Source organism: Pogoniulus pusillus, chromosome 7 (genome assembly GCF_015220805.1).
Source record: "Pogoniulus pusillus isolate bPogPus1 chromosome 7, bPogPus1.pri, whole genome shotgun sequence".
Taxonomy (NCBI): Eukaryota; Metazoa; Chordata; class Aves; order Piciformes; family Lybiidae; genus Pogoniulus; species Pogoniulus pusillus.
Window position 1 is genome coordinate 38759830 of NC_087270.1, and position 24287 is coordinate 38784116.

Here is a 24287-nt window from a genome sequence, read left to right on the forward strand (position 1 = left end):
TGGTGCTTGAGGCTATGGTCCAGTGATGAAGGCTGCTGGGATGAAGGTTGGACTGGATGATCCTGGTGGTCCTTTCCAAGCATAGCAATTCATAGTGATGAGATGTTGTGCTGAGGGATTTGGGTTAGTCAAGGGCTTGTCAGTGTGAAACTGATGATTTGACTCGATGATCCTGAAGGTCTTTTCAAATCTAAGAAGTTCTGTGATTCAGTGATCACTAAGTGTTGGACTACACAACAATCCTAGATGAGCTGCTAAAAGTTTTGCTGCAGCTCAATGCAATATCACACTCCATCAGGAGCAGAAGAGTGAGAAGGTGGGAAAGGGTGTTTTTACCCATGTCCTTGTTTCTAGTTAGATCATACTTTATTGCACAGTTTCACATCTGTGAAAATACATTTTAAAGAGTGTAGGAAACAGACATTAAGATGATTCAAAGGTTGGAGAATATGCCAGATTGAAAGGACTTCAAAGAGCTCAATCTGTTTAGTTTATCAAAAGATGTTCAAGTAATGGCTTGAAGCAGGGTAAAAGTCCTTCCACAAGGAAAAAAAATGCTGGTTATAGAGGAGTTTAATAAGGTAGCAGAGGGAGATCCAAATGATGGGAAGTAATGCTAGAGGTATTCAGACAGGAAACAAGGTTTCATCTTTATAGGGGAATAATCATGTGAAAATTATCAGGAAAGAGGTGAAAATTTCATTTCATAAGGAATGAATGTCTTTAACACCAAAGGAAGTCTGGATATTCAGGTGCAGTAGATAAGGCCTATGAGGAGAGGCTGAGGGAGCTGGGGTTGTTCAGCCTAGAGAAGAGGAGGCTCAGGGGAGACCTTATTGCTCTCTACAACTGCCTGAAGGGAGGTTGTAGCCAGGAATGGGTTGGCCTCTTCTCCCAGGCAACCAGTGACAGAACAAGAGGACACAGTCTCAAACTGCACCAGGGCAGGTTTAGACTGGACATTAGGAAGAAGTTCTTCACAGAGAGAATGGTTGGCATTGGAATGGGCTGCCTGGGGAAGTGGTGGAGTCACCATCCCTGAAGTGTTTAACAGGAGGCTGGATGCAGCACTGAGTGCCATTTTTAGTTAATTAGAAAGGTTAGGTGATAGGTTAGACTCAGTGATCTCAGAGGTCTTTACCAGCCTGGTTAATTCTGTGACTCTGTGATTCTGTGACTGAAGGGCAGGCTGTCATTCAGAGGAACCTGTATGGACCTGATGGAACAAGCCCAGGAGAGTGCCACAAAGATGGTAAGAGGGCTGGAACACCTCTCCTATGAGAACAGGCTGAGAGAGTTGGAATTGTTCAGTCTGGAGAAGAGAAGGCTCTGGGGAGACCATATAGATACATCCAAGTATCTGAAGGTCTTGTAGTGATAGGACAAGGGGCAATGGATTTAAACTGGAGCAGGGGAGATTTAGGTTGGACATCAGGAGGAAGTTCTTTACAGTGAGAGTGGTAAAATGCTGGAACAGTTTGTCCAGAGATGTAATCAAGGCCTCATTTCTGGTGACATTCAAGATCAGACTTTATGTGACCCTAGGCAGACTGACTGCAGGGGTGCTGGATGAGATGACCTTTGAAGGTCCCTTCCAACTCCGTGCTATCTGTGAATCAGTGAAAGATACATTTTAGCCATATTCTAGTTGCTAGCTCGAGGCTAGGAGAGCCATGCAAAGTAAAGCAGCCTACAGCTACCTGAAGGGAAGCTGGTGAGGGGCCTGGAGCACAGCCCTGTGAGGAGAGGCTGAGGGAGCTGGGGGTGTGCAGCCTGCAGAAGAGGAGGCTCAGGGGGGACCTCATTGCTGTCTACAACTACCTGAAGAGAGGCTGTAGCCAGGTGGGGTTGGGCTCTTCTGCGAGGCAAGCAGCAACAGAGCAAGGGGACACAGCCTCAAGTTGTGGCAGGGGAGGTCTAGGCTGGATGTTAGGAGGAAGTTGTTGTCAGAGAGAGTGATTGGCATTGGAATGGGCTGCCCAGGGAGGTGGTGGAGTCTCTGTGCCTGGAGGTGTTGAAGCCAAGCCTGGCTGAGGCACTTAGTGTCATGGTCTGGTTGCTTGGCCAGGGCTGGGTGCTAGGTTGGACTGGCTGAGCTTGGAGGTCTCTTCCAACTTGGTTGATTCTATGATTCTAAGGTGAATCATAACCTTGTTAAAGGAACCAGGTAGCAGGAAGCAAAGCTACATGATGTAATGGCCCTCTCTGGACTAAATTGTATGAATCATCAGTAGAAATTTAAGCCGAATTTTGATAGAGGAATATGTTCCTGCTGATACATGAGCCAAAACTCCCTCAGTTCTGTTAGCAGATCCCAGATATAGAACACAGAGTGGGAGGTTAGGAAATGCATCTCATTATTTATAAACTGAGTGCATCACTACACTTTCAAAAATCATACAATTAATTAAGGTTGGAAAAAACTCCAAGATCATTGAGCCCAAAAATTAACCCAGCACTGCCAGGTCACCACTAAGCCATGTCCCTCATCAGCACATCTACACATGAAAAAATATTTCCTAACAGCAAATTTAAACCTCCCCTGGTGCACTTACAGGCTGTTCCCTCTCATCCTGATACTTGTTACGCTAGAGAAGAAACTGACTGTCACCTTAGAATCATAGAATCAACCAGGTTGGAAGAGATCTCCAAGCTAATCCAGTCCAACCTAGCACCCAGCCCTGGCCAATCAACTAGACCATGCTACTAAGTGCCTCATCCATTCTTCTCTTGAACACCTCCAGGGATGGCAACTCCACCACCTCCCTGGGCAGCCCATTCCAAAGGCAAATCACTCTCACTTGTTCCAACCTCCTGTCAGAGAGTTATAGAAAACAAGAAGATCTCCCTTCAGTCTCCTTTTCTCCAGGCTAAACAAACCCAGTTCCCTCAGTCACTCCTTATAGGACTTGCTCTCTGGACCCTTTACTAGCTTTGCTGCACTTCTCTGGATCCATTCCAGCACCTCAATGTCCTTTTCGGAGTGAGGTGCCCAAAACTGAACCCAGTCATTGAGATACCACCTCCCCAGTGCTGAGGACAGGGAGACAGTCACCTCTCCAGTCCTGCTGGCCATACATATCTTACACACTGTGTAAGTGTTTGATATAGAGATGTAGAATCTTAGAGCTTGCCTTGTCATTCATGAGTTGATGGTTCAGTGGAGTCCACATGCTCATCTTGGTGTGTAGCTTGGGGCCATCCATGCTTCTAGGAGGGGCAAATGCCATAGATATAGAAGATGTTCAGTCCACTGAAGTCTTCTCAGCACCAATGGCTACAAGGATTGAACAAAGGTCAACATTATCTCTGTGTGACAGTGAAAAGCAAATCGTTTGTAGAGGGAACTCAGGAATTTTGTGGCATAGCAATGATACAAGTTAACTCATTTGAAAGTCAGTGACTTTATGTACCCACAGTAACTGTGACAAGTAAAACAGTCTGGTTCAACATCTTCCACAGTGACTTGGATTAGGGACAGAGTGGGGTCCTCAGCAAGGTTGCTGATGATACCAAAGTGGGAGGAGTGGCTGACACACCTGTCAGACTCTGCAGCCATTCAGGAAGGCCTGGACAGGCTGAAGAGTTGAGTGCAAAAGATCTTCATGAAGTTCAACAAAGGCAAGTGTTGGGTCTTGCACATGAGGAGGAGTAATCCCCTGCACCAGCACATGAAGAGGAACAATTCCTTGCACCAGTACAGGTTAAGGGGTGACCTGCCAGAAAGCAGCATTATGGAAGTTCCATCTGAACATGAGGAAAATCTTTTTTCCTGTAGGGGTGATGGAGCTTTGGATCAATCTGCCCAGAGAGTTTGTGGAGTCTCCTTCTCTGGAGAGGTTCCAAACCCATCTGGATGCACTCCTGGGCAACCTGCTCTGGGTGACATTGCTTTAGCAGGGGGGTTGGACTAGGTGATCTCAAGAGGTCACTTCCAACTCCCACCACCATCCTGGGATTCCTTGAAAAATCTGTTATATCTTTCCACATCTGGTGCTGTCAAATGGTCCAACGGGATGAGATTTAACAAGGCCAAGTGCAGGGTTCTGCACTTTGACCACAACAACCACAAGCAGCACTACAGGCTTAGGACAGAGTGGCTGAGAGCAGCCAGGAGGAAAGGGACCTGGGGGTGCTGATAGATAGTAGGCTGAAGATGAGCCAGCAGTGTGCCCAGGTGGCCAAGAGAGCCAATGGCATTCTGGCCTGGCTCAGGAGAAGTGTGGCCAGCAGGACAAGGGAGGTTATTCGTCCCCTGTGCTCAGCACTGGTCAGGCCACAGCTTGAGTGCTGTGTCCAGTTCTGGGCTCCTCAGTTCAAGAGAGATGTTGAGGTGCTGGAAGGTGTCCAGAGAAGGGCAGCAAGGCTGGGGAGAGGCCTGGAGCACTGCCCTGTGAGGAGAGGCTGAGGGAGCTGGGGGTGTGCAGCCTGCAGAAGAGGAGGCTCAGGGCTGACCTCATTGCTGTCTACAACTACCTGAAGGGACATTGTAGCCTGGTGGGGGGTGGCCTCTTCTGCCAGGCAAGCAGCAACAGAGCAAGGGGACACAGTCTCAAGTTGTGTCAGGGGAGGTCTAGGCTGGATGTTAGGAGGAAGTTGTTGTCAGAGAGAGTGATTGGCATTGGAATGGGCTGCCCAGGGAGGTGGTGGAGTCACCATCCCTGGAGGTGTTCAAGAGAAGACTGAATGAGGCACTTAGTGCCATGGTCTGGTTGACTGGATAGGGCTGGGTGCTAGGTTGGACTGGATGATCTTGGAGCTTTCTTCCAGCCTGGTTGATTCTATGATTCTATGATTCTATGGTTAGGAAAGAAGTTCATTACTAAAGCCTGAGTTCCTTCTTTTGTTTTTTGTTTGTTTTTAGAGGTCCTTCAATAGCTTATTGCCTGCACGCCACAATTTTTGCTTCCCAACGAGGAGCCACTGAAAGTTAAAAGACAAACTAAAGTTCCAGAGCCTCACATTTTGCAGTTGGCCAACCTTAGAGGCTTCTTGTGCAACTGAGTAGGTGCATTTGGGATACACATTATAATGGGATCACTGACAGGGTTGGTTTTGTTTTGTTTCACTTCTCTGCAAGGCCTCTGCCCCTTTCAGTGCACAGAAATACAACGTTACAAGCTAGAGACACAGCCCCACTGCCAAAAAAACAGGTTCAGGCAAACATGTCCTGTTTTTCAGGGACAACCTTCTACATTAGTCACAAAACCATCAGTTGTCACTGCAGCACACTCCCAAGGCTGGCTTCATGTTCCAGTTTCTCTACGCAGAGAGACTTTTGGTGCTGGAGCAGCTGTGTTCACAAAGCTTGCTACCCAAAGAGGCACTCATGACTCTGGACCCTCTTTTACCTTCTGTGCTTAAAAACATGGCTCAGAATACACCTGGCAAAGTCATATTTCCAGCTGCACATTCCTCAGTATTGCCTGAATTGCACTGGATGTTTGAGCAAAAAGAGGAGTGCATCTGAATGTTATAATGCTGGACAATGTGCCAGTCTGCCAGCCCTGCCTCGCTGCCCCTTTGCTGGCTTAGGCTCTGCTCTGCTCTTCATCTCCCCACCTACACTCAAAATCGTTATCAGAGCAGGGAGACAACCCCAAGTTCAACCTCACAGAATCACAGAATCAGTCAGGGTTGGAAGGGAGCACAAGGAGCAGCCAGTTCCAGCCCCCCTGCCATGCCCAGGGACACCCTACCCTAGAGCAGGCTGCACACAGCCTCACACAGCCTGGCCTCAAACACCTCCAGCCATGGGGCCTCAACCACCTCCCTGGGCAACCCAGTCCAGCCTCTCACCACTCTCATGCTCAACAACTTCCTCCTCACCTCCACTCTCAATCTTCCCCCCTTCAGCTTTGCTCCATTCCCCCCAGTCCTGTCACTCCCTCACAGCCTCAAAAGTCCCTCCCCAGCTTTTTTGTAGGCCACTTCAGATCCTGAAAGGCCACAAGAAGGTCACCTGGGAGCCTCCTCTTCTGCAGCCTGCACAGCCTCAACTCTTTCAGTCTGTGCTCACAGCAGAGCTGCTGCAGCCCTCTGAGCATCCTCCTGGCCCTGCTCTGGACACACTCCAGCATCTCCACATCCCTCTTGGAATAGAGGCTCCAGAACTAGATGCAATACTCAGGTGGGGTCTCACTAGAGTGCAGTAGAGGGGGAGAATCACCTCCCTCCACCTGCTGGCCACACTTCTGCTGCTGCAGCCCAGGCTCTGGTTGTGTTTCTGGGCTGCAAGTGCACACTGCTGGCTCCTGTTGAGCTTCTCCTCCAGCAGCACCCCCAAGTCCCTCTCCTCAGGGCTGCTCTCCAGCCACTCACTGCCCAGCCTGCATTTGTGCTTGGCATTGCCTCCACCCAGCTGCAGGACCTTGCACTTGCTCTTGTTGAACCTCCTGAGCTTGGCTTGTGCCCACCTCTGCAGCCTGTCCAGGTCCCTCTGGATGGATCCCTGCCCTCCAGCCTGGCTGCTGCACCACACAGCTTGGTGTGCTCAGCAAACTTGCTGAGGCTGCACTCAGTGCCTCTGTCCATGGCACCCACAGAGATGTTGAACAAGACTGGTGCCAGGACTGACCCCTGAGGGACTCTGCTTGTCCCTGGCCTCCACTTGGCCATGGAGCCATTGATAGCCACTCTTTGGGTGCAGCCACCTAGCCAGTTCTGTGTCCATCTCGTGCTGCACCCATCAAACCCATGTGCCACCAGCTTGAAGCCCAGGATGTGGTGCAGGACACCTCAGTGTTGTGTGTTTACAGTATGACTTCTCTGATGAAGTCAGCACTGCAGTGTCCCTTCAGAGCATGTGTTTTACACTTAAAGTCAATGTGTTTACTTATTAAGTGGCCTTGAATTTCATGGGATGCATCCAAGGAGCCAGCAGTGTTAGAAAATCTAGAAGCATCCTACCTGTAACATGCAGATAGCCTAAAAATTGGATTATGAATTCTTCCCAGGCTAAGAAGAATTTGGTTCACTAATTAGAATTTACCTGCCTGCTCCCCAGGTGAAAACTTTCACCTCTTGTCTTAATCCTGAACTTCCTATCTCTGTCAGGATTATGGAATCACAGAACTGATTCTATTGGAAGAGACCTTTAAGATCATCAGATCTGACTGTTAAACCAGCACTGACAGATCACCATTAAACTATGTCCCTCAGCACCACATCTAAACATTTGACAGGCTGGATGGTTGGACAGAGAGCAGTGGGATGAGATGTAACAAGGCTAAGTGCAGGGTTCTGCACTTTGGCCACAACAACCCCAAGCAGCACTACAGGCTGGGGACAGAGTGGCTGGAGAACAGCCAGGAAGAAAGGGATCTGGAGGTGCTGGTAGATAGTAGCTGAAGATAAGCCAGCAGTGTGCCCAGGTGGCCAAGAGAGCCAATGGCATCCTGGCCTGGATCAGGAACAGTGTGGCCAGCAGGACAAGGGAGGTTATTCTGCCCCTAGACTCAGTGCTGTGTCCAGTTCTGGGCTCCTCAGTTCAAGAGAGATGTTGAGGTACTGGAAGGTGTCGAGAGAAGGGCAACAAAGCTGGTGAGGGGCCTGGAGCACAGCCCTGTGAGGAGAGACTGAGGGAGCTGGGGGTGTGCAGCCTGCAGAAGAGGAGGCTCAGGGCAGAGCTCATTGCTGTCTGCAACTCCCTGAAGGGAGGCTGTAGCCAGGTGGGGTTGGGCTCTTCTGCCAGGCAAGCAGCAGCAGAAGAAGGGGACAGAGTGTCAAGTTGTGCTGGGGGAGGTCTAGAGTGGATGTTAGGAGGAAGTTCTTCAAAGAGAGAGTGATTGGCATTGGAATGGGCTGCCCAGGGAGGTGGTAGAGTTGCTGTCCCTGGAGGTGTTCAAGTCAAGCCTGGCTGAGGCACTTAGTGCCATGGTCTGGTTGATTGGATGGTGCTGGGTGCTAGGTTGGACTGGATGAGCTTGGAGATCTCTTCCAACCTGGTTGATTCTATGACTCTATGATGCCAGGCTGGTAAGAGATCTCCAGCTGTCCCAGTTACCTGACATTCTATGATTCTAAGAGTAAAACACAATGGTTCACAGTTTGAGTGAACTTGATGGGCATCCCAGAGTTTTGTGCCTTTGGAGATGTATGAGGAAGACTTAGATTAATTTCAAAGGGACAAATGCATCATCTGAAAGAGAAAATTTAAAGATGGATTGAAATGAGCTGGCAACACGTGCTCACAGGACAGAAGCAAGCCATACCCTGGGCTGCATCCAAAGCAGTGCAGCCAGCAGCTCAGGACAGAGGATTCTGCCCCCCTCTCTCCACTCTACCAGATCCCACTAGCAGTCCTGAGTCTAGCTCTGGAGTCCTCAGCACAGGAGAGACACAGAGGAGGCTGTGAAAATGACCAAAGTGCTGGAGCACTTCTCCTGCAAGGACAGGCTGAGAGTTGGGGTTGTTTGGCCTAGAGAAGACAAGGCTCCAGGGAGAACTTGTGGCCTTTCAGTACTTAAAGGGGGTCTATAAGAAAGAACAGAATCATGTCTTCACTATGGGGATGAGACTTTTCAGCAGGGCCTGTTGTACATTTCGGGGGTGATGGCTGTAACTGGCAAGAGGGAAGATTGAGACTAAAATATCAGGAAGAAATTGTTTCAGCTGAGGGTGGTGAAATATTGGCCCAGGTTGCCCTGAGAGGTGGTAGATGCCCTTTCTCTGAAATCATTGCAGGTCAGGTTGGACAGGGCTCTGAGCAACCTGCTCTAGTTGAAGATGTCCCTGCTGACTGCAGCGGGGTTGGACTAGATTTTACAGGTCCCTTCCCACCCAAAGCATTGTATGAATGTCAGATTCTGTGGAATCCTGCTGAAGCCAGTGGAAATACTTTTACAGATTTCAGTACAAGCTGGCTCAAGCCCTTGGTTTAAAAAAAAAAGAGAGAGAGAAATAAGTGGTATTTAAGAAAGGTTAACAATACATAATGATCATATCATATTAACTAAAGGCATTGGAATAATTTCCTTTAGCTGGGTTAATCTCTGCTTAACCCTCTGGAATGGCATTCCAGGGGCTTGTGCAAACCATACTCAAAACAAGTCCTTCAGAAGCAAACTTGCTTTGTTCTTGGTTTTTGACCAGGTCTCTGTAGCAGTCAGCCCTTGTGGTTCCACACAGCCTGCTGCATTCAGAGGGTTAAGGATGCATTTTGCAGAGACAGAGCCTAATAATGTTACTCCACACGAGGACAAGTCAAGGTCAGTTGCCAATAAAACTTAGCTGAGCTCATCTCTCCTCTTGAGCAGGGATGCTGCTCAAGGTTTGAGATTCTCTGCCTGAAATGAAGAGATCCTACCTTACCCAAGGCAGTGAGACCACTTATTTGCAGCAGAACCTCAGTAAGTGACTGACAGCACATCAAATTAACACTAATGAAATCCATATGGAATCACAGAGGCATTTAGGCTAGAAAAGACCTTTAAGATCATTGTGTCCAATCATTAAACTAATACAGTATCACAGTATCACAGTATTATCAGGGTTGGAAGAGACCTCATCAAGTCCAACCCTTTACCACAGAGCTCAAGGCCAGACCATGGCACCAAGTGCCACGTCCAATCCTGCCTTGAACAGCTCCAGGGACGGCGACTCCACCACCTCCCCGGGCAGCCCATTCCAGTGTCCAATGACTCTCTCAGTGAAGAACTTTCTCCTCACCTCCAGCCTAAATCTCCCCTGGCATAGCTTGAGGCTGTGTCCTCTTGTTCTGGTGCTGGCCACCTGAGAGAAGAGAGCAACCTCCCCCTGGCCACAACCACCCCTCAGGTAGTTGTAGACAGCAACTGCTGTCTCTACCACTAAACCATGTCTCTCAGCACCACATCTACACAGCTTTTCAGTCCCTGCAGGGATTGTGACTCCAACACTGCCCTGTGCATCCTTTTCCAGGCCTTGACCATCCCTTTGTTTACTTATAGACCCCTTTAAGTACTGAAAGGTTGCAAGAAGGTCTCCTCAAGAGCCTTCTCTTCTCCAGGCTCAACAACCCCACAGCAGATGGGTTCCAGCTCTTAGATCATTTTTATGGCCTCCAAAGGACTTGCTCCAACAGATCCATGTCTCTCCTGTGCTGAGGCCTCCAGAACTGGATACAGCACTGCAGCTGAGGTCTGATCAGAGTAGAGTAGAGGGGCCACAACCCCTTCCACCTACTGGTCATGCAGCTTTGGATGCAGCTGCCAGCACCCCGAAGTCCTTCACAGAGCTGCTTTCCATCGCTTTACTCTCCAGCCTGGACTGGCATGGGGGGTTGTCTTTATCCAGGTGACCTTGTGCTTGGGCTTACAGATTCTCATGCAGTTACCCACTCTACATGTGCCATGGAATGTGTAGTTCCTGCTCTTTGCAGTGTCCTTCTGTGTTCCAGCGCATCTGTAACCCCCCTCCCCACAGCACACTGTCCCAGCAGCTCCCACACTCTTCATCCCACTATGCCCCACTGCATCGTACCTTCTCCCTGTGCACCCTCGTGTACCCCACGACCTCCCGGTGGTTCCAAGCGTCCCATTTTCCCTCAGACCTCGGTCGCCTCCACCCGGGGTCCCAGCGGCCCTCAACACCGGGTCGGGCTGCCGCTCACCTGCCTCCTCCCGCCAGGCCGCTTTCCGTCGCTATGACAACCGCTTCCCCGGAGGGTGCCAGCCAATCACATCCTATCCTCGGGGGGCCGGAGGTCCCGATCTACCTAGCAACCTGCTCCGTCCCTTCTGATTGGCTTGGTCGCTCCGGCAAGGCGAGGGGCGGGGCGTGGCTGGGCGTGAGGGCTGGAGGAGGGCGGGGCGCGGGGCGCGGGGCGGGGCGGGCGCTGCGGCGGGGTCGGGCGCGCGGAGGCGCGGCCGTTGCTGCACCGCCGCCACCTGAGGGAAGGAGCGGGGCCGCGGCGGCGGAGTCCCGTGCTGAGGTAACGGCGGGAGCTGGGCGGCGCGGAGAGGGACGGGCTGCGAAGACGGGCAGGGGGTTTCTTCAGAGATGTCGGTCTTTCACTCCCGCAGCGGCCGCCTTGCTCGCCCAGGGGCAGGGACACCCGCTCACGGAGACGGCGCTGTGGGGGGCGGCCATGAAGCGTCCTCTGGGCGGGGGAGCGAGCGGAGGGTTGAGTCCTCGACTCCGCTGCAGCGGGCGACCTAAGGGCAGGGGATGCTGGTCCTGTCCTCCGCTGAGAGACGTGGAGGTGCTGGACCCACCCCCTTTCCCTCAGCTGCGCCTCGGGGCCGGGAGATGCTGGTCCCGAGCTTCCCGCTCCCCTCGCCCTTACCGGAGGGAGCCGGCAGAAGGAGATGCTTGTCCCAGGCTTTTCCTCTCTTTCCATTAGGGACTCAAGGTGAGGGGATGCGAATCCCTGGTCCCTTCCCTTCGCAGTGTCCTGGGCACCCAGGGGATGGGGATGTTGGTCCGTGTGTGCCCTCCTCCCTTTTCTCCTTGCTTGTGTGTGGCTCCCGAAGGAAGGGAACCGCGCTGCCCCTCCATCTCCCACTAGTGCAATGGGGACCCGAAGAGCATGGAGATCCCTTCCCCCGTCTACTCTCTCCCCTTCCCCCTTTTCCCCTGCAGTGCACTGGGGAGACCCAAGAGGTTGCTAGTCCCACTCCTGCATCCTTTCATGCTGCAGAGTGGTAGCAGTGACCCGGAGGAAAGGGATGCATGTCCCTTGCACCCCCCCCCTTGCCGTGTTCCCTTTGCAGTGCAAGAGGAACTCGAGGGGATGGTAGCTCTGCCTGTATACTCTCCTTTTCCTTTTGCAATGCAGTAGGGATCCAGGAGGAAGGGTGCATACATCTCTTGTCTTTTCCTTTGCAATGGGGCAGGCTTCCAAGAGGATAACAGCTCCGTGTGTACACTCGTTCCTTTTACCTCTAAAGCTCGGTGAGGATTCAAGCAAATGCTAGTTGACTCTCCACTCTACTTTCTCTTCCAATCTAAGGAATGATAGTTAGCTCCCCTTCCAGTTCCTTTAGCTTTCCGGGCAGTGGGAACTCGATGGGAGAGAGATGCAACACCTCTCCATGGAGAATCTCGCCAGAAGGGATTTCTGCCTTTGCAGCCTCCCTCTGGGGAGGGACTGGAGCAGGGACCGTCGTGGTGTCCCTACAAGGAGGGAAGAGGAAATTCTGTGTGTCTTCATTCTACCCTGTAGTACAGTGAGGAGGAGCATGGGAGAGTGTAGCATGTGCCCTCTTTCCTCCTTGGTCTCCTAAATGAAATAGAGAATGTGGGGGGTTGTAGTGTGGTTCTTCCTTAATACGTAGCAGAAGTGGAACAGGGGAAATAGAGCAGTGGAGTTTCTTTCCCACTGACTAATTAAAATGGAGTTGGGAGAATAATGTATTCTCCTTTTGTGCCTTCACGTGGGTGGGAAGGGGTTGGGGAAGTGCTGCCAGTGCTTGTATGCAATGAGTGAGTTCTTTGCCTTTCACCATGATCAGAATTGGGTGGGGAATGACTAAGGTGACATTCTCCTCTTGTCTTCTCACTTGTGCAGGTGTTGTTTTGCCACCTGATTTCTCAGGGATAGATAACCATGAATTAACCCACCTACATACTTTCTTTCTAAAGTCTGCTGACTTTTTTTCCCCCCTCATTGCCTCTCCCTCTTATTTCCCCCTTAGGAACTTCAAAATAGATTAAAAAAAATCACTTCTAATTTCATGATTTTCACTCATTATAGTTGGTGTCTATATATGTCTTAAATCATCCTTTACAGCAGGAATTGGGGGCAAGGGGGCTTCTTATGATTATAAAGAACGTATAAGTGTATGCCCATAATAACAAACTACCTCTTTCCTACTCCTTTTGCCCACAGTGGGATTTTTTGTGGTGCCTTGGGTTGGATGCATTGTTATCCCCTCCTTCTCTTTTATCCTCAGTGTCATCAAAGGTGTTTTGTTTGGGTTTTCTAGAACTATTAAAATAACCACAAAATTTCATATGTGGAGGATTAACACAGAGTTTATAGAACTGGATCTGTGTCAGGAAGGTATCTTGACACTGAAAATCGCTTATTAGAACATTTGTCTGTCTGCACCAATTAATAGGTCATCTATGTGCTTCTTTGCAAAAGTTTTGGTCTCCTTTCACAATGATGCAGTTGTTAATTTCACCTAGAGTTGGTTTTTTTGTCCCTCAAAGGTCACTACATGGCTAGAGACTGTATAATTCAAGAGAGATGTTGAGGTGCTGGAACATGTCCAGAGAAGGGTGACAAAGCTGGTGAGGGGCCTGGAGCACAAACCCTATGAGGAGAGGCTGAGGGAGCTGGGGGTGTGCAGCCTGGAGAAGAGTCGGCTCAGGGGTGACCTCATTGCTGTCTGCAACTACCTGAAGGGACATTGTAGTCAGGTGGGGGGTGGCCTCTTGTCCCAGGCAACCAGCAGTAGAACAAGGGGACACAGTCCAAAGTTGTTCTGGGGGAAGCATAGGCTGGATGTTAGGAGGAAGTTGTTGTCAGAGAGAGTGATTGACATTGGAATGGGCTGCCCAGGGAGGTGGTGGAGGCACCGTCCCTGGAGATGTTCAGTAAAAGCTTGGATGAGGCACTTAGTGCCATGGTCTGGTTGACTGGCCAGGGCTGAGTGCTAGGTTGGACTGGATGATCTTGGAGGTCTCTTCCAACCTGGTTGATTCTATGATCTGGTGTCCTTCTCTGGCTGTCACGGGCTGTGCTGGCCACCAGATGACTGACAGATGCTCTCTATAAACCCCTTTCCCATCCCAAAGGAAAAAGAAAGGAAATAGGGGAGAGAGACTTATGGCTTGGAAAAGAAAACAGTTTTAATGAAAATGATAACAGTAAAACGGAGATACACAAGTAGATACAAAACCAGTATTGAACCCAGCTCCCTGATGGCAATGACATTGTTGATGCTGTGGGCAGGTACTGAGGAAGTCCCAGATTGGACTCAGCAGCGGATGGGAATCAGATTAAGGAACTGGATTCTGGGTCTGGATTCAGGAACACATGGATATGGATTGAAAGCCAAACAGACAAAGTCCTCCTTGAATGCCCAGCCCTTGAGGAAGGGACTTGATCCTGAATATGATGTCAATAGGGTGGAATCCCTCGTTGATCACTTTAGGGTCGCCTGCCCTGTCTGCTCCTCCCCTCAGGTGCCACCTCTTATGCACCTCAATGTGGTACACAAGATTTAGCAATGACCTTGGTCTGCACCCCAACTCATGGTACTAATTTTAAATGTCAGCTTTACCATTGCTAGAAGCAGACCCTGTCTGAAAAAAACACAACACTGACTGCAGAAAGTGCAGTTAATTAGAAGAGACTGAGCTGAAAAGTCAAATTACCAAACAGAATCAGTTCTGTTCTTACTAAAACCAGTGTCCTGGTTTGAGTTTGAACAGACCTAATTCTCTTTGGTGATTTGACTTTTCAGCTCAGTCTCTTCTAGTTAGCTACTCCTAATTTGCTTTCCCATACTAGACACTAATGAAAGCTTGAACATAAAATGGGGAAATGCTGAAAGGATGTGATTTTTTTAATATGATTTTTTTTTTAAATGCTTTAAAAGCTTTAGTTGTTTATTGAGTCTTTAAAGTTTTGCTTTTTTAAATTCAGTTTGAGGTTGCAGGGCAGTCAGAGGATGGGGGTAAATTCGTTTGGAGTCTCTGAATATCGTGAATACAATCATTTGTCTGAAGTGTTCTTGGCATTTTCCCCAAAATTGTAGAGCACGACCTGGGTTTGGCCAATGTTTGTGTTTCAGGCTTTATCAGAATAACTGGTGTGAGTACAGTTCATCTTATGTGGCTCCTTACCCTCTGTTATGAAACATTATCTGCTTCTGGAATGACACCTGAATTACAGAGAGCATCAGAAATTCAGTTGCTAATCCACACCACAGTTGACTTCACTGCAGCTGTTGAATAAAGTCTTTAGGAATTGGTGGCCCAAATGCTTGGGGAAAGTAAATTGCTTAAAGCTGGTGTTCTAGAGATGACAACAGACTGAAAAGGCTTCTCCTTCTGGGTTTTGGGAGCTACTAATAAGATGTTGAAACAGAAGGAATAAATTCAAAGGGCATTTTGTACAAAACTAAATAGGAATTAGAATCTTAGAATCAGTCAGGGTTGGAAGGGACCACAAGGTTCATCTAGATCCAACCCCACTGCCATGGGCAGGGACACCCTACCCTAGATCAGGCTGGCCAGAGCAAGGTTGTGTGTGTACAATCTTCAGCTCAAGGTGTGAGAATGCACAGAAACCTTTAGGTTTAAGTACTGCTTCCTGGAAGGAGAGGTAGTTCATGTCTTGTTTTTTTTGAGAGATGCCAAATTCTTAAAAAGTAAATCTGAGAAATGGATTCATTAGGTCAGAAGGATGTAGCTCTTTCAAGGCCATGTGAAGTAGAACTTGAGCTAAACGCAAGTGTGGTTAGATGTAGAGTAGCCTAAATATTGTGTCTGGTTTAGATCTTTCCAGTTTGGTATGTTGACTGCTTCCTTCAAAACACAGAATGATAGAATGGTTTGAGTTGGAAGGGACTTTTAAAGGTCATCTAGTCCAGCCCCCTGCAGTGAGCAGGGACATGCTCAACTAAATCAGGTTACTAGCAAGACATTGGAATTTGTGCTGTATTGGCTGGTTCTACCACTTAAGGTGTAGATAGTTCTCTTTTCTACCCCCCTCCCCTTTCCCCCCCCCCCCCCCCCCCTTGTGTTTTACCCACTCCAGTTTTGCTATTTATCTTATATCCATCATTGTTGCCTCAAATACAAAATCCCTATCAGCACCATAAAATCTCAGCATGGTGGGAGTTAAAGAGGTCTTCTTGGGGTCATCTAGTTCCAATCTCCCTGCTAAAGCAGGGTCATCCACAGCAGATTGCCCAGGATTGTGTCTGCAGGTTTGGACTTCCCAGCTTCTCTGGGCAGCCTGGTTCAGTGCTGTGGCACCCTCAGAGGAAAGATTTTTTTTCCTCATGTTCAGATGGAATGTTCTGGGTTCCAGTTTTTGTGTATTGTTCCTTGACCAGCGACTGGGCACCTGTGAAAAGAGTCTGGCCCCATCACCTTGTACCCTGCTCTTTGGATATTACTCAGCATTGAGAAGATCCTGTTCCTGTCTTCTCCAGGCTAAACAGCCCCAGATCTCTTAGCCTTTCTTCATAAGAAACATGCTCCAGTCCCTGCAGCATCTTTGTAGCTTCTCTTGGACTCCTCTTAGTATTTCCTTATCTCTCTTGCACGGGGCAGCCTATAACTAGACTCAGCACTCCAGAAGTGGCCCCACTATGGCAGAGATGAAGGAGAACTTCCCTTAACCTGCTGACCACACTCTTCTTAATGCACTCCAGAACACTATTTGCCTTCTTGACCACAAGGGCTCATTGTTGGCTCTTGGTAAACTTGTCCATCAGGAATCCCAGGTTCTTCCCCACAGAGCTACTTTCCAGCAGGTCAAACTCCAAACTGTAGTGGTACAGGGGACTATTTCTCCCAAATCCTGAGGGAGTATTTGGTATTTTCTGGTTCAAACAACATTTCCAAATTCCTGTTATCTTTTTAAACCATCATTATTTAAAAGTAGTTCATTAGGGACTGAATTTTGGACACTTCATTGCTGTGAAAGAAAATTGTTATAAGAATCACAGAACTTTAGAGGTTGGAAGGGATCTCCAGAGATCATTGGGTCCAACCTCCCTCCCAAGGCAGGAAAAGGCCCTTATAGCTCTGACAACTTTGTTAACACTTCAGTTTCAGAGTTTTTTTCTTCAGATGATGAATGTGATACACCGAGTCCTGCTTCCATACATCCTGCTCTAGTCCCTTCATGCTAAGCAAGAGCAGATAAAGCCCTGAGGAAAAGCTGCTGTTTTAATTGGCTCTGTAGGCAGTGTGGCACTGGCAGAGAACCAGATGTAGCTACCTTTGCAATTTCCATCCTTTAGAGTGTGTGGAGAAAGGAGTGGTCAGAAAATACTGTCTTCTGGCTTATCTTGAGCTGTTACAATGATCCCCAGGGAGGACAATGTGAGGTACAGGTGCGATTGCGTTAGAGACAACAAAAATGCTGTTTACAACTAGACTAAAATGACTTATTTGAGCACAGGTAGCTAAAGCCATGACTGTAGCTTGTTGGGCAGAGCAGTAGTCTTCAGCCCTGCAAGCTGGGACTTGTTGTGTTGGTGGCTGTGACTGTTTTGTTTTTGTTTTATAATTATTCAGCAGAAGTTCTGAGGCCATGCAGCCAAAGAGATGCTATCTACATGAGTGTTCCAGTGGAGTTGCTGAGTCATAAATAACTTGGTTTCAGTTTGGTCAACAACTGTAATGCTCATCTGGTTACATGTGAAGTGTAGGGGCTTCTAAAAATACTTTCTTCCTAGTAAATCCTATGTTCTGTGTAAAAGGACATGGGGGTACTGCTGGGTGAGAAGCCAGACAGGAGCTGGCAACATGTGCTTGACAGCCCAGAAGCCAGCTATATCTTGAGAAGTGTCCAGCAGGTCAAGGGAGGGGATTCTGTCCCTCTGCTCCACTCTGGTGAGCAACTGTAGTTTGGTGTTCAGCTCTGGGGTCCTCTGCACAGGAGAGAGATGAACCTGCTGAAGCCAGTCTAGAGGAGGCCACAAAAATTATGTGAGAGCTGGAACCCCTCTGTTGCGAAGACAGGCTGAGAGAGTTTGGATTGTTCAGCCTGGAGAAGAGAAGGCTCAGAGGAGACCTCATTGTGGCCTTTTAGTGCTTAAAGGAGCTTATCAGAAAGCTGGGAACAGACTTTTTAGCAGGGCTTGTTGTGGTTCAGTTCCTCGAACCATTCCAGGGGGGGCTGGATGAGGCTGTGAGCCACCTGCTGTAGTTGAAGGTGTCCCTGCCAACTACCAGGGGGTTGGACTAGATGACTTTTAAAAGTCCCTTCCCAACCAAAGCATACTGTGATTCTATGATTCTAAATGTTGTTCCTCATTTTTGCCACCATTTTTGGGTCAGGTGTGTAGCTTACTAGTTTTTTTCCCATCATAGAATCAACCAGGTTGGAAGAGACCTCCAAGATCAGTCTAACCTAGCACCCTGCCCTAGCCAATCAACCAGGCCATAGCACTAAGTGTCTCATCCAGGCTTTGCTTGAACACCTCCAGAGATGGCAACTCCACCTCCTTGGGCAGCTCATTCCAATGGCAGATCACTCTTTCTGGAAGAAATAGTTTGAAACCAGAATCCAGACTTAGCATGGGATCCTCCTAGTCTTGTACATATAAACTTGAAGCAATTTGACTGCCAAACTATTTGAAGTTTAAATCTTTTAATCAATTACAAGGGTTTTTATTGTGTTCTGTTTGTTTTTTACTCTAGAGGTCCTCATAAAAGAAGAAGGTGGTTGACTTCTGCTCTGTCACAATGGAGTCAGTTGTGTGGGAATGTGGTTAAAGATTTTCATACCATAACCTATAACACTGGAAAAAGAAAAGGCAGGATTCCTCATAGGTCCCTCTCAGATACAACTCCTGGACTGAGCTAAGAATGTCACATACAAAGAACATTCCAGTTCTGAAGAACCTTAAACTAGGACTGAAAATGTCATCACTGAAGTGAAATCTGAGGGTATGTGAAGAGTCAAAGAAGCTTTCTGCCTGCACTCAAGTCCTGTCCCCATTCTCAGCGTGGCAGGATGGCTCGTAGCTGGATGTTCTGTTACCTTTGGCTGTTGGATGTTTTGGTGGGGCACACAAGAGGACACAGTTTATTTTCTTGTGAGCCCATCATCTTGCGGATGTGCCAGGATCTGCCTTACAACACCACCTTCATGCCTAATCTTCTGAATCATTATGACCAGCAAACAGCAGCATTAGCAATGGAGGTAAGACTATATTTTTAGCAACGTGTATATTTTTGTCCTCTAGTTGACAAATTGTAACAGAATCCAGGAAGGTGTTTCATATTAGACAGAAAAATGAGAAAAATCAAAATAATAATGGATTACTTCAATATAAACCCAAGCAGATGCCACTAAGCTAGGAGCAGGTGTTGATCTGTTGGAAGGTAGGAGAGCCCTACAGAGGAACCTGGACATGCTGGGTGGGTGGGCAGAGGCCAATGGGATGAGATTTAAGAAGGCCAAGTGCAGGGTTCTGCACTTTGGCCACAAGGAGCCCAAGCAGCACTACAGACTGGGGACAGAGTGGCTGAGAGCAGCCAGGAAGAAAGGGACCTGGAGGTACTGATGGATGGTAGGTTGAAGATGAGGCAGCAATGTGCCCAGGTGGCCAAGAGAGCCAATGGCATCCTGGCCTGGATCAGGAACAGTGTGGCCAGCAGGATGAGGAAGGTTATTCTTTCCTGGTACTCAACGCTGGTCAGGGCACCCCTTGAGTGCTGTGTCCAGTTCTGGGCTCCTCAATTCAAGAGAGATGTTGAGGTGCTGGAACGTGTCCAGAGAAGGGCAACAAAGCTGGTGAGGGGCCTGGAGCACAAACCCTGTGAGGAGAGGCTGAAGGTGCTGGGGTTGTTTAGCCTAGAGAAGAGGAGGCTCAGGGGTGACCTAATTGCTGTCTACAACCACCTGAAGGGACATTGTAGCCAGGTGGGGTTGGGCTCTTCTCCCAGGCAAGCAGCAATAGAACCAGGGACAGAGTGTCAAGTTGTGCCAGGGCAGGTCTGGGCTGGATGTTAGGAGGAAGTTGTTGTCAGAGTGATTGGCATTGGAATGGGCTGCCCAGGGAGGTGGTGGAGTTGCTGTGCCTGGAGGTGTTCAAGCAAAGCCTGGCTGAGGCACTTAGTGCCATGGTCTGGTTGACTGGCCAGGGCTGGGTGCTAGTTTGGACTGGATGATCTTGGAGGTCTCTTCTAATCTGTTTGATTCTATGATAATATAGCAACAGGAGCAGCATGATGCTTCTTGAGGGAGGAAGTCCTTGTAATTCTGGCAAATTTTCAGCATTGCTTCTTAACCCTTAACAAAAATGCAGCTTGCTTGTACTGCAAGGGTACAATCCAAAAAAGGGGTGAATGTGAAGCAAAAAAAAAGAACTGCTACAGCTGTGGTCTTGTGAGCAAATTCATTGTACTTTTCTTTCCATAGTATTGATTACTTAATTGAAACAGATGTTAAAATCTTAGTTATTAAGTAGTCTTTTGGGGAGTTTGATTCCTTCATAATTATAATAAAGGATGGTGAGGCACTTAGTGCCATGGTCTAGGTGATGAGACAGGGCTGGGTGATAGGTTGGACTGGATGAGTTTGGAGTTCTCTTCCAACCTGGTTGTTCTATGATTCTATAAGTCATGTTATCAGTGCTCTTGATATGCCCAGCAATGCTGGTGTTAACCATCTCAATTAAACAAAGAAAACCAAAATATCAGGAATCTCTCTCAGTGTATCCTGGTCCATACTGTAATTGGTTCCTGTGCCTTTATTTACTCCTAGGGAAGATAATGCCATAAGCTTTCCTCTATGCTATGTGTTGTCTGTGCTTTAATCCTGTGAGATTGAAGGGAAAGCTTTCTGCATTCAAGGCCTGGAGCATTATGTTATCCCCACATATCTCTAAAGTGATTTTTACTCCTGTTGGTAGAGGACAAACAGCAGCTGCACCAGTGCAACCTCTGCTGACATCTACTTGTCTGTAGCAGAGGGTAAAAAGAGTGATTTTTACATGTACACTTTCCCGAAAGGATTTAGTGCTGATTAACACATACTGTCACACTAGTCACAGAACACCTTTGGTAGGAAGAGACCTTTTAGATCAGTGAGTCCAGATGTTAAGCCAGCACTGCCAGGTTATCATTAAAACATGTCCCTCAGCAACACATCTACACAGCTTTTAAATCCCTCCGGGGATGGGGACTCCACCACTGCCCTGGGCAGCCTTGACAATCACTTCCTAATATGCAATCTAAACTTTCTCTGCTGCATCTTCAGGCTGTTTCCTCTTCTCCTATTGCTTGTTACCTGGGAGAAGAGATTGAGCTCCCCCCTCACTACATCCTCCTTCCAGGGAGTTGTAGAGAGCAAGAAGGTCTCCCCTCAGCCTCCTTTTCTTCAGGCTAACCCCAGTTCCCTCAGCTGCTCCCCACAAGATTTAGGCTCTGTATCCTTCACCATCTTTGTTGCCCTTCTCCAGACCTGCTCCAGCATCTCAATGGCCTTCTTGGAGTGAGGGCTCCAAAACTAAACCCAGGATTCAAGGTGGGGTCTCAACAGTGTTCAGTACAAGGGGATGGTCCTTGCCCTAGTCCTGTTTGCCATACTACTGCTGATACAGACCAGGATGCTGCTGGCATTCATAGTCACCTGGTTATGATAGAATACAGAGTTCTAAGGTGATGGGTGTGAAAACAACGCATTTTGGGAGCTTCCTCGGCAGCCTGGAGCCGAGGCTGAGCTGTCCAGGCCGGAGCTGGGAGCTGTCCTGCGCCGCAGTCCTGCACAGCAGCACCTGTTGTGCTTGCAGCCGGTGTGCCGGCAGCTGACCCTGCTCGTACCTTTTATTTGCTGCCCGCTGTCCTGTCAAACATCCTGTAAGGTATTTGAAAACATTGCAGCATCTACTAACAGGTTGGTTTATGGCAGTACCCACCTAGCACAGCCTGCCTCAGCTCTGTGGGTAAAACTCCCCTCTAGTTCTGCAGTGATAGTGTGACATTGAGGTGCTGTCACACTGCTGCTGCCACGGCTCTGCTGCCTTACACAGATTGGGTGCTGCGTGAGGTTGTGACAGTGACAGAACTACCTCTTTTCCCTGAGGGATCTGAACATGTTTACCCATCTCTTGGGTGATTATTGAGTGCTGTGTCCAGTTCTGGGCCCCTCAATTCAAGAGAGATGTTGAGGTGCTGGAAGGTGTCCAGAGAAGGGCAAGGAAGCTGGTGAGGGGCCTGGAGCACAGCCCTGTGAGGAGAGGCTGAGGGAACTGGGGGTGTGCAGCCTGCAGAAGAGGAGGCTCAGGGCAGAGCTCATTGCTGTTTACAAGTACCTGAAGGGAGGCTGTAGCCAGGTGGGGGGTGGCCTCTTCTGCCAGGCAAGCAGCAATAGAACAAGGGGACACAGTCTCAAGTTGTTCTGGGGGAAGTCTATGCTGGATGTTAGGAGGAAATTCTTCACAGAGAGAGTGATTGGCATTGGAATGGGCTGCCCAGGGAGGTGGTGGAGGCACCGTCCCTGGAGGTCTTCAAGAAAAGCCTGGATGAGGCATTTGGTGCCATGGTCTGGTTGACTGGCTAGGGCTGGGTGCTAGTTTGGACTGGATGAACTTGGAGCTCTCTTCCAACCTGCTTGATCCTATGATTCTATTGCTACAACATGAAGAATTATATTCTGTCCTCAACTTCATTTAATATTCCTTTAGCCTTGGAGGGTTTGCTTAGGGTGTAAGACTAGGAAGTAGTGGCTTGGGTTTTTTTATATGAAGCAATGTTTTTTATCTGCTTTAATGCATTTCTGGACAATGAATATTTTTATCAGAGAACACATAACCTGGAATCCTGTTGCAGCCTGAGAGCATGCTGTTAAACCTTTTGTCACTGATGAAGAGAAGTGGTTTAATATGATGCTTGCTGGCCTTTCTGCAGTTAAACATACTGCCAGCACTACTTCTTCCTTCCCCTGATTTGTGAGAGACCTCACAAATGATGTTAGAGATCAAAGAGGATTTCAAGGACAGAAACCAGACAGAGTTGAGGGCTAAATGATTCCCTCTGGGTAAGCACTGAAACATTGTCTTTTGGGATTATACCAGAGGTCAAATGCTCCAGAAATGGGATGATACAGTGACCATGTGGGCAGAGGAGATAACAAGCTCTTCCTTTGCACTCTCTCACAACTTTGTTCCAATTTTGCATATCAAAAAAGAGCAGTCAGGACTTCTGGAGGCACCATAGCTAGGCTGGCTAAGCATGCAGGTGGGAGAAGCAAAGGGGGCAAGAGAGAAATAAAGTCATGTTGACTTGGTTGCTGCAATGTGAGGGAGGCAGCTGGAAGGAGAAAGGAGTAATGCTGTCTCATAAATCCACTTGGTGGACAGTCACAAGTGGAGTTCCTCAGAGCTTAGTGCTGGTACCTGACATTTTTGGTATCTTAGTAATGATCTGGTTAAGGAGATTGAAGTCAGCCTTGATAAGTTTACAGACACAGCTAAGTTAGACTGGAATGTTGATCTGATTGACAGGCAGAGGCTCTACAGAGAGATCTAGGCAGGCTGGATAGATGGGGTAAGGTTCAACAAGGCCAAGTGCTGGGTCCTGCACTTTAGTCACAGCAACCCCCTGCAACACTCCAGACCTGGGGAAGAGGCTGGAAAGCCCCCAGAGGAAAAGGACCTTGGGCAGTTGGTCATCAACCAGATGAAGATGAGTCAGCATGTGCCCAGGTGACCCAGAAGGCCAACAGCATCCTTGCTTGGATCAGCAATATTGTGGCCAGCAGGACCAGGAGAGTGGTTGTTTCCTGTACTTGGCAAGACTGGTGAGACCACACCTGGAATGCTGTGTTCAGTTTTGGGTTTCACACTCCAAGAAGGTCATTGAGGGGCTGGAGTGTGTCAAAAGAAGAACAACAAAGCTGGCAGATGGTCTAGAGCACAAGTCTTGGGAAGAGTAGCTGAAGAAACTGGGTTTGTTTAGCCTGGAGAAAAGAGGGCTGAGGGGAGACCTTCTGACTCTCTACAGCTCCCTGAATGTAGGTTGGTGCAAGGTGGGGGTTGGACTTTTCTCCCAAGGAATGAGAGACAGGATGAGAGGAGCAGACTCAAGCTGGGCCAGGGGAAGTTCAGGTTGGAGTTGAGGAACAATTTCTTCCCCCAAAGGGTTGCAAGGCACTGGCCCAGGCTTCCCAGGGCAGTGGTGGAGTCCCCATTCCTGACAGGATTTAAAAGCTGCATAGATGTGTTGCTGAGGAACATGATTTAATGGTTACCTGACAGCACTGTGTGATCTTCAAGGTCATTTCCAACCAATACAGTTCTGTGTACTTCTATTCCATCAGCATGGCAGGGTTCACCATCTGGATTAATAGAAATAAATTATCCACTCATGGAATTTTGAATATGTAGAAGCAGAACTTGACTCTGAACCAGCAGTGTGCCCAGGTGGCCAAGAGAGCCAATGGCATCCTGGCCTGCATCAGGAACAGTGTGACATGTAGGACAAGGAAGGTTATTCTTCCCCTGTACTCAACATTGATCAAGCCACACCTTGAGTGCTGTGTCCAGTTCTGGGCTTCTCAATTCAAGAGAGATGTTGAGGTGCTGGAAGGTGTCCAGAGAAGGGCATCAAGGCTGGGGAGGGGCCTGGAGCACAGCCCTGTGAGGAGAGGCTGAGGGAGCTGGGGG

At 48.6% G+C, this 24287-nt stretch overlaps 2 protein-coding genes across 6 annotated transcripts in view; one reads left to right on the top strand and one right to left on the bottom strand.

Moving 5' to 3' along the window:
* Window positions 1-11355, bottom strand: part of FBXO16 (F-box protein 16) — a 56958-nt gene extending 45603 nt beyond the window's left edge. For 3 of the 5 annotated variants that reach the window (XM_064146658.1, XM_064146657.1, XM_064146654.1), the window contains exons 1-2: window positions 10462-10611; window positions 3135-3277 (exon numbers count right to left, since the gene is read on the bottom strand). In XM_064146658.1, coding sequence (XP_064002728.1) covers window positions 3135-3230 — 96 coding nt within the window. In that variant the 5' untranslated portion in view covers window positions 3231-3277; window positions 10462-10611. Of the gene's footprint in view, window positions 1-3134; window positions 3278-10461; window positions 10648-11266 lie in introns of those variants that run through there. The other 2 variants (XM_064146656.1, XM_064146655.1) reach the window with 2 other exon arrangements.
* FZD3 (frizzled class receptor 3) overlaps window positions 10822-24287 on the top strand; it is an 88219-nt gene continuing 74753 nt past the window's right edge. Inside the window, exons 1-2 of the mRNA XM_064146653.1 lie at window positions 10822-10912; window positions 18316-18820. Coding sequence (XP_064002723.1) covers window positions 18632-18820 — 189 coding nt within the window. The 5' untranslated portion in view covers window positions 10822-10912; window positions 18316-18631. The remainder of the gene's footprint in view (window positions 10913-18315; window positions 18821-24287) is intronic.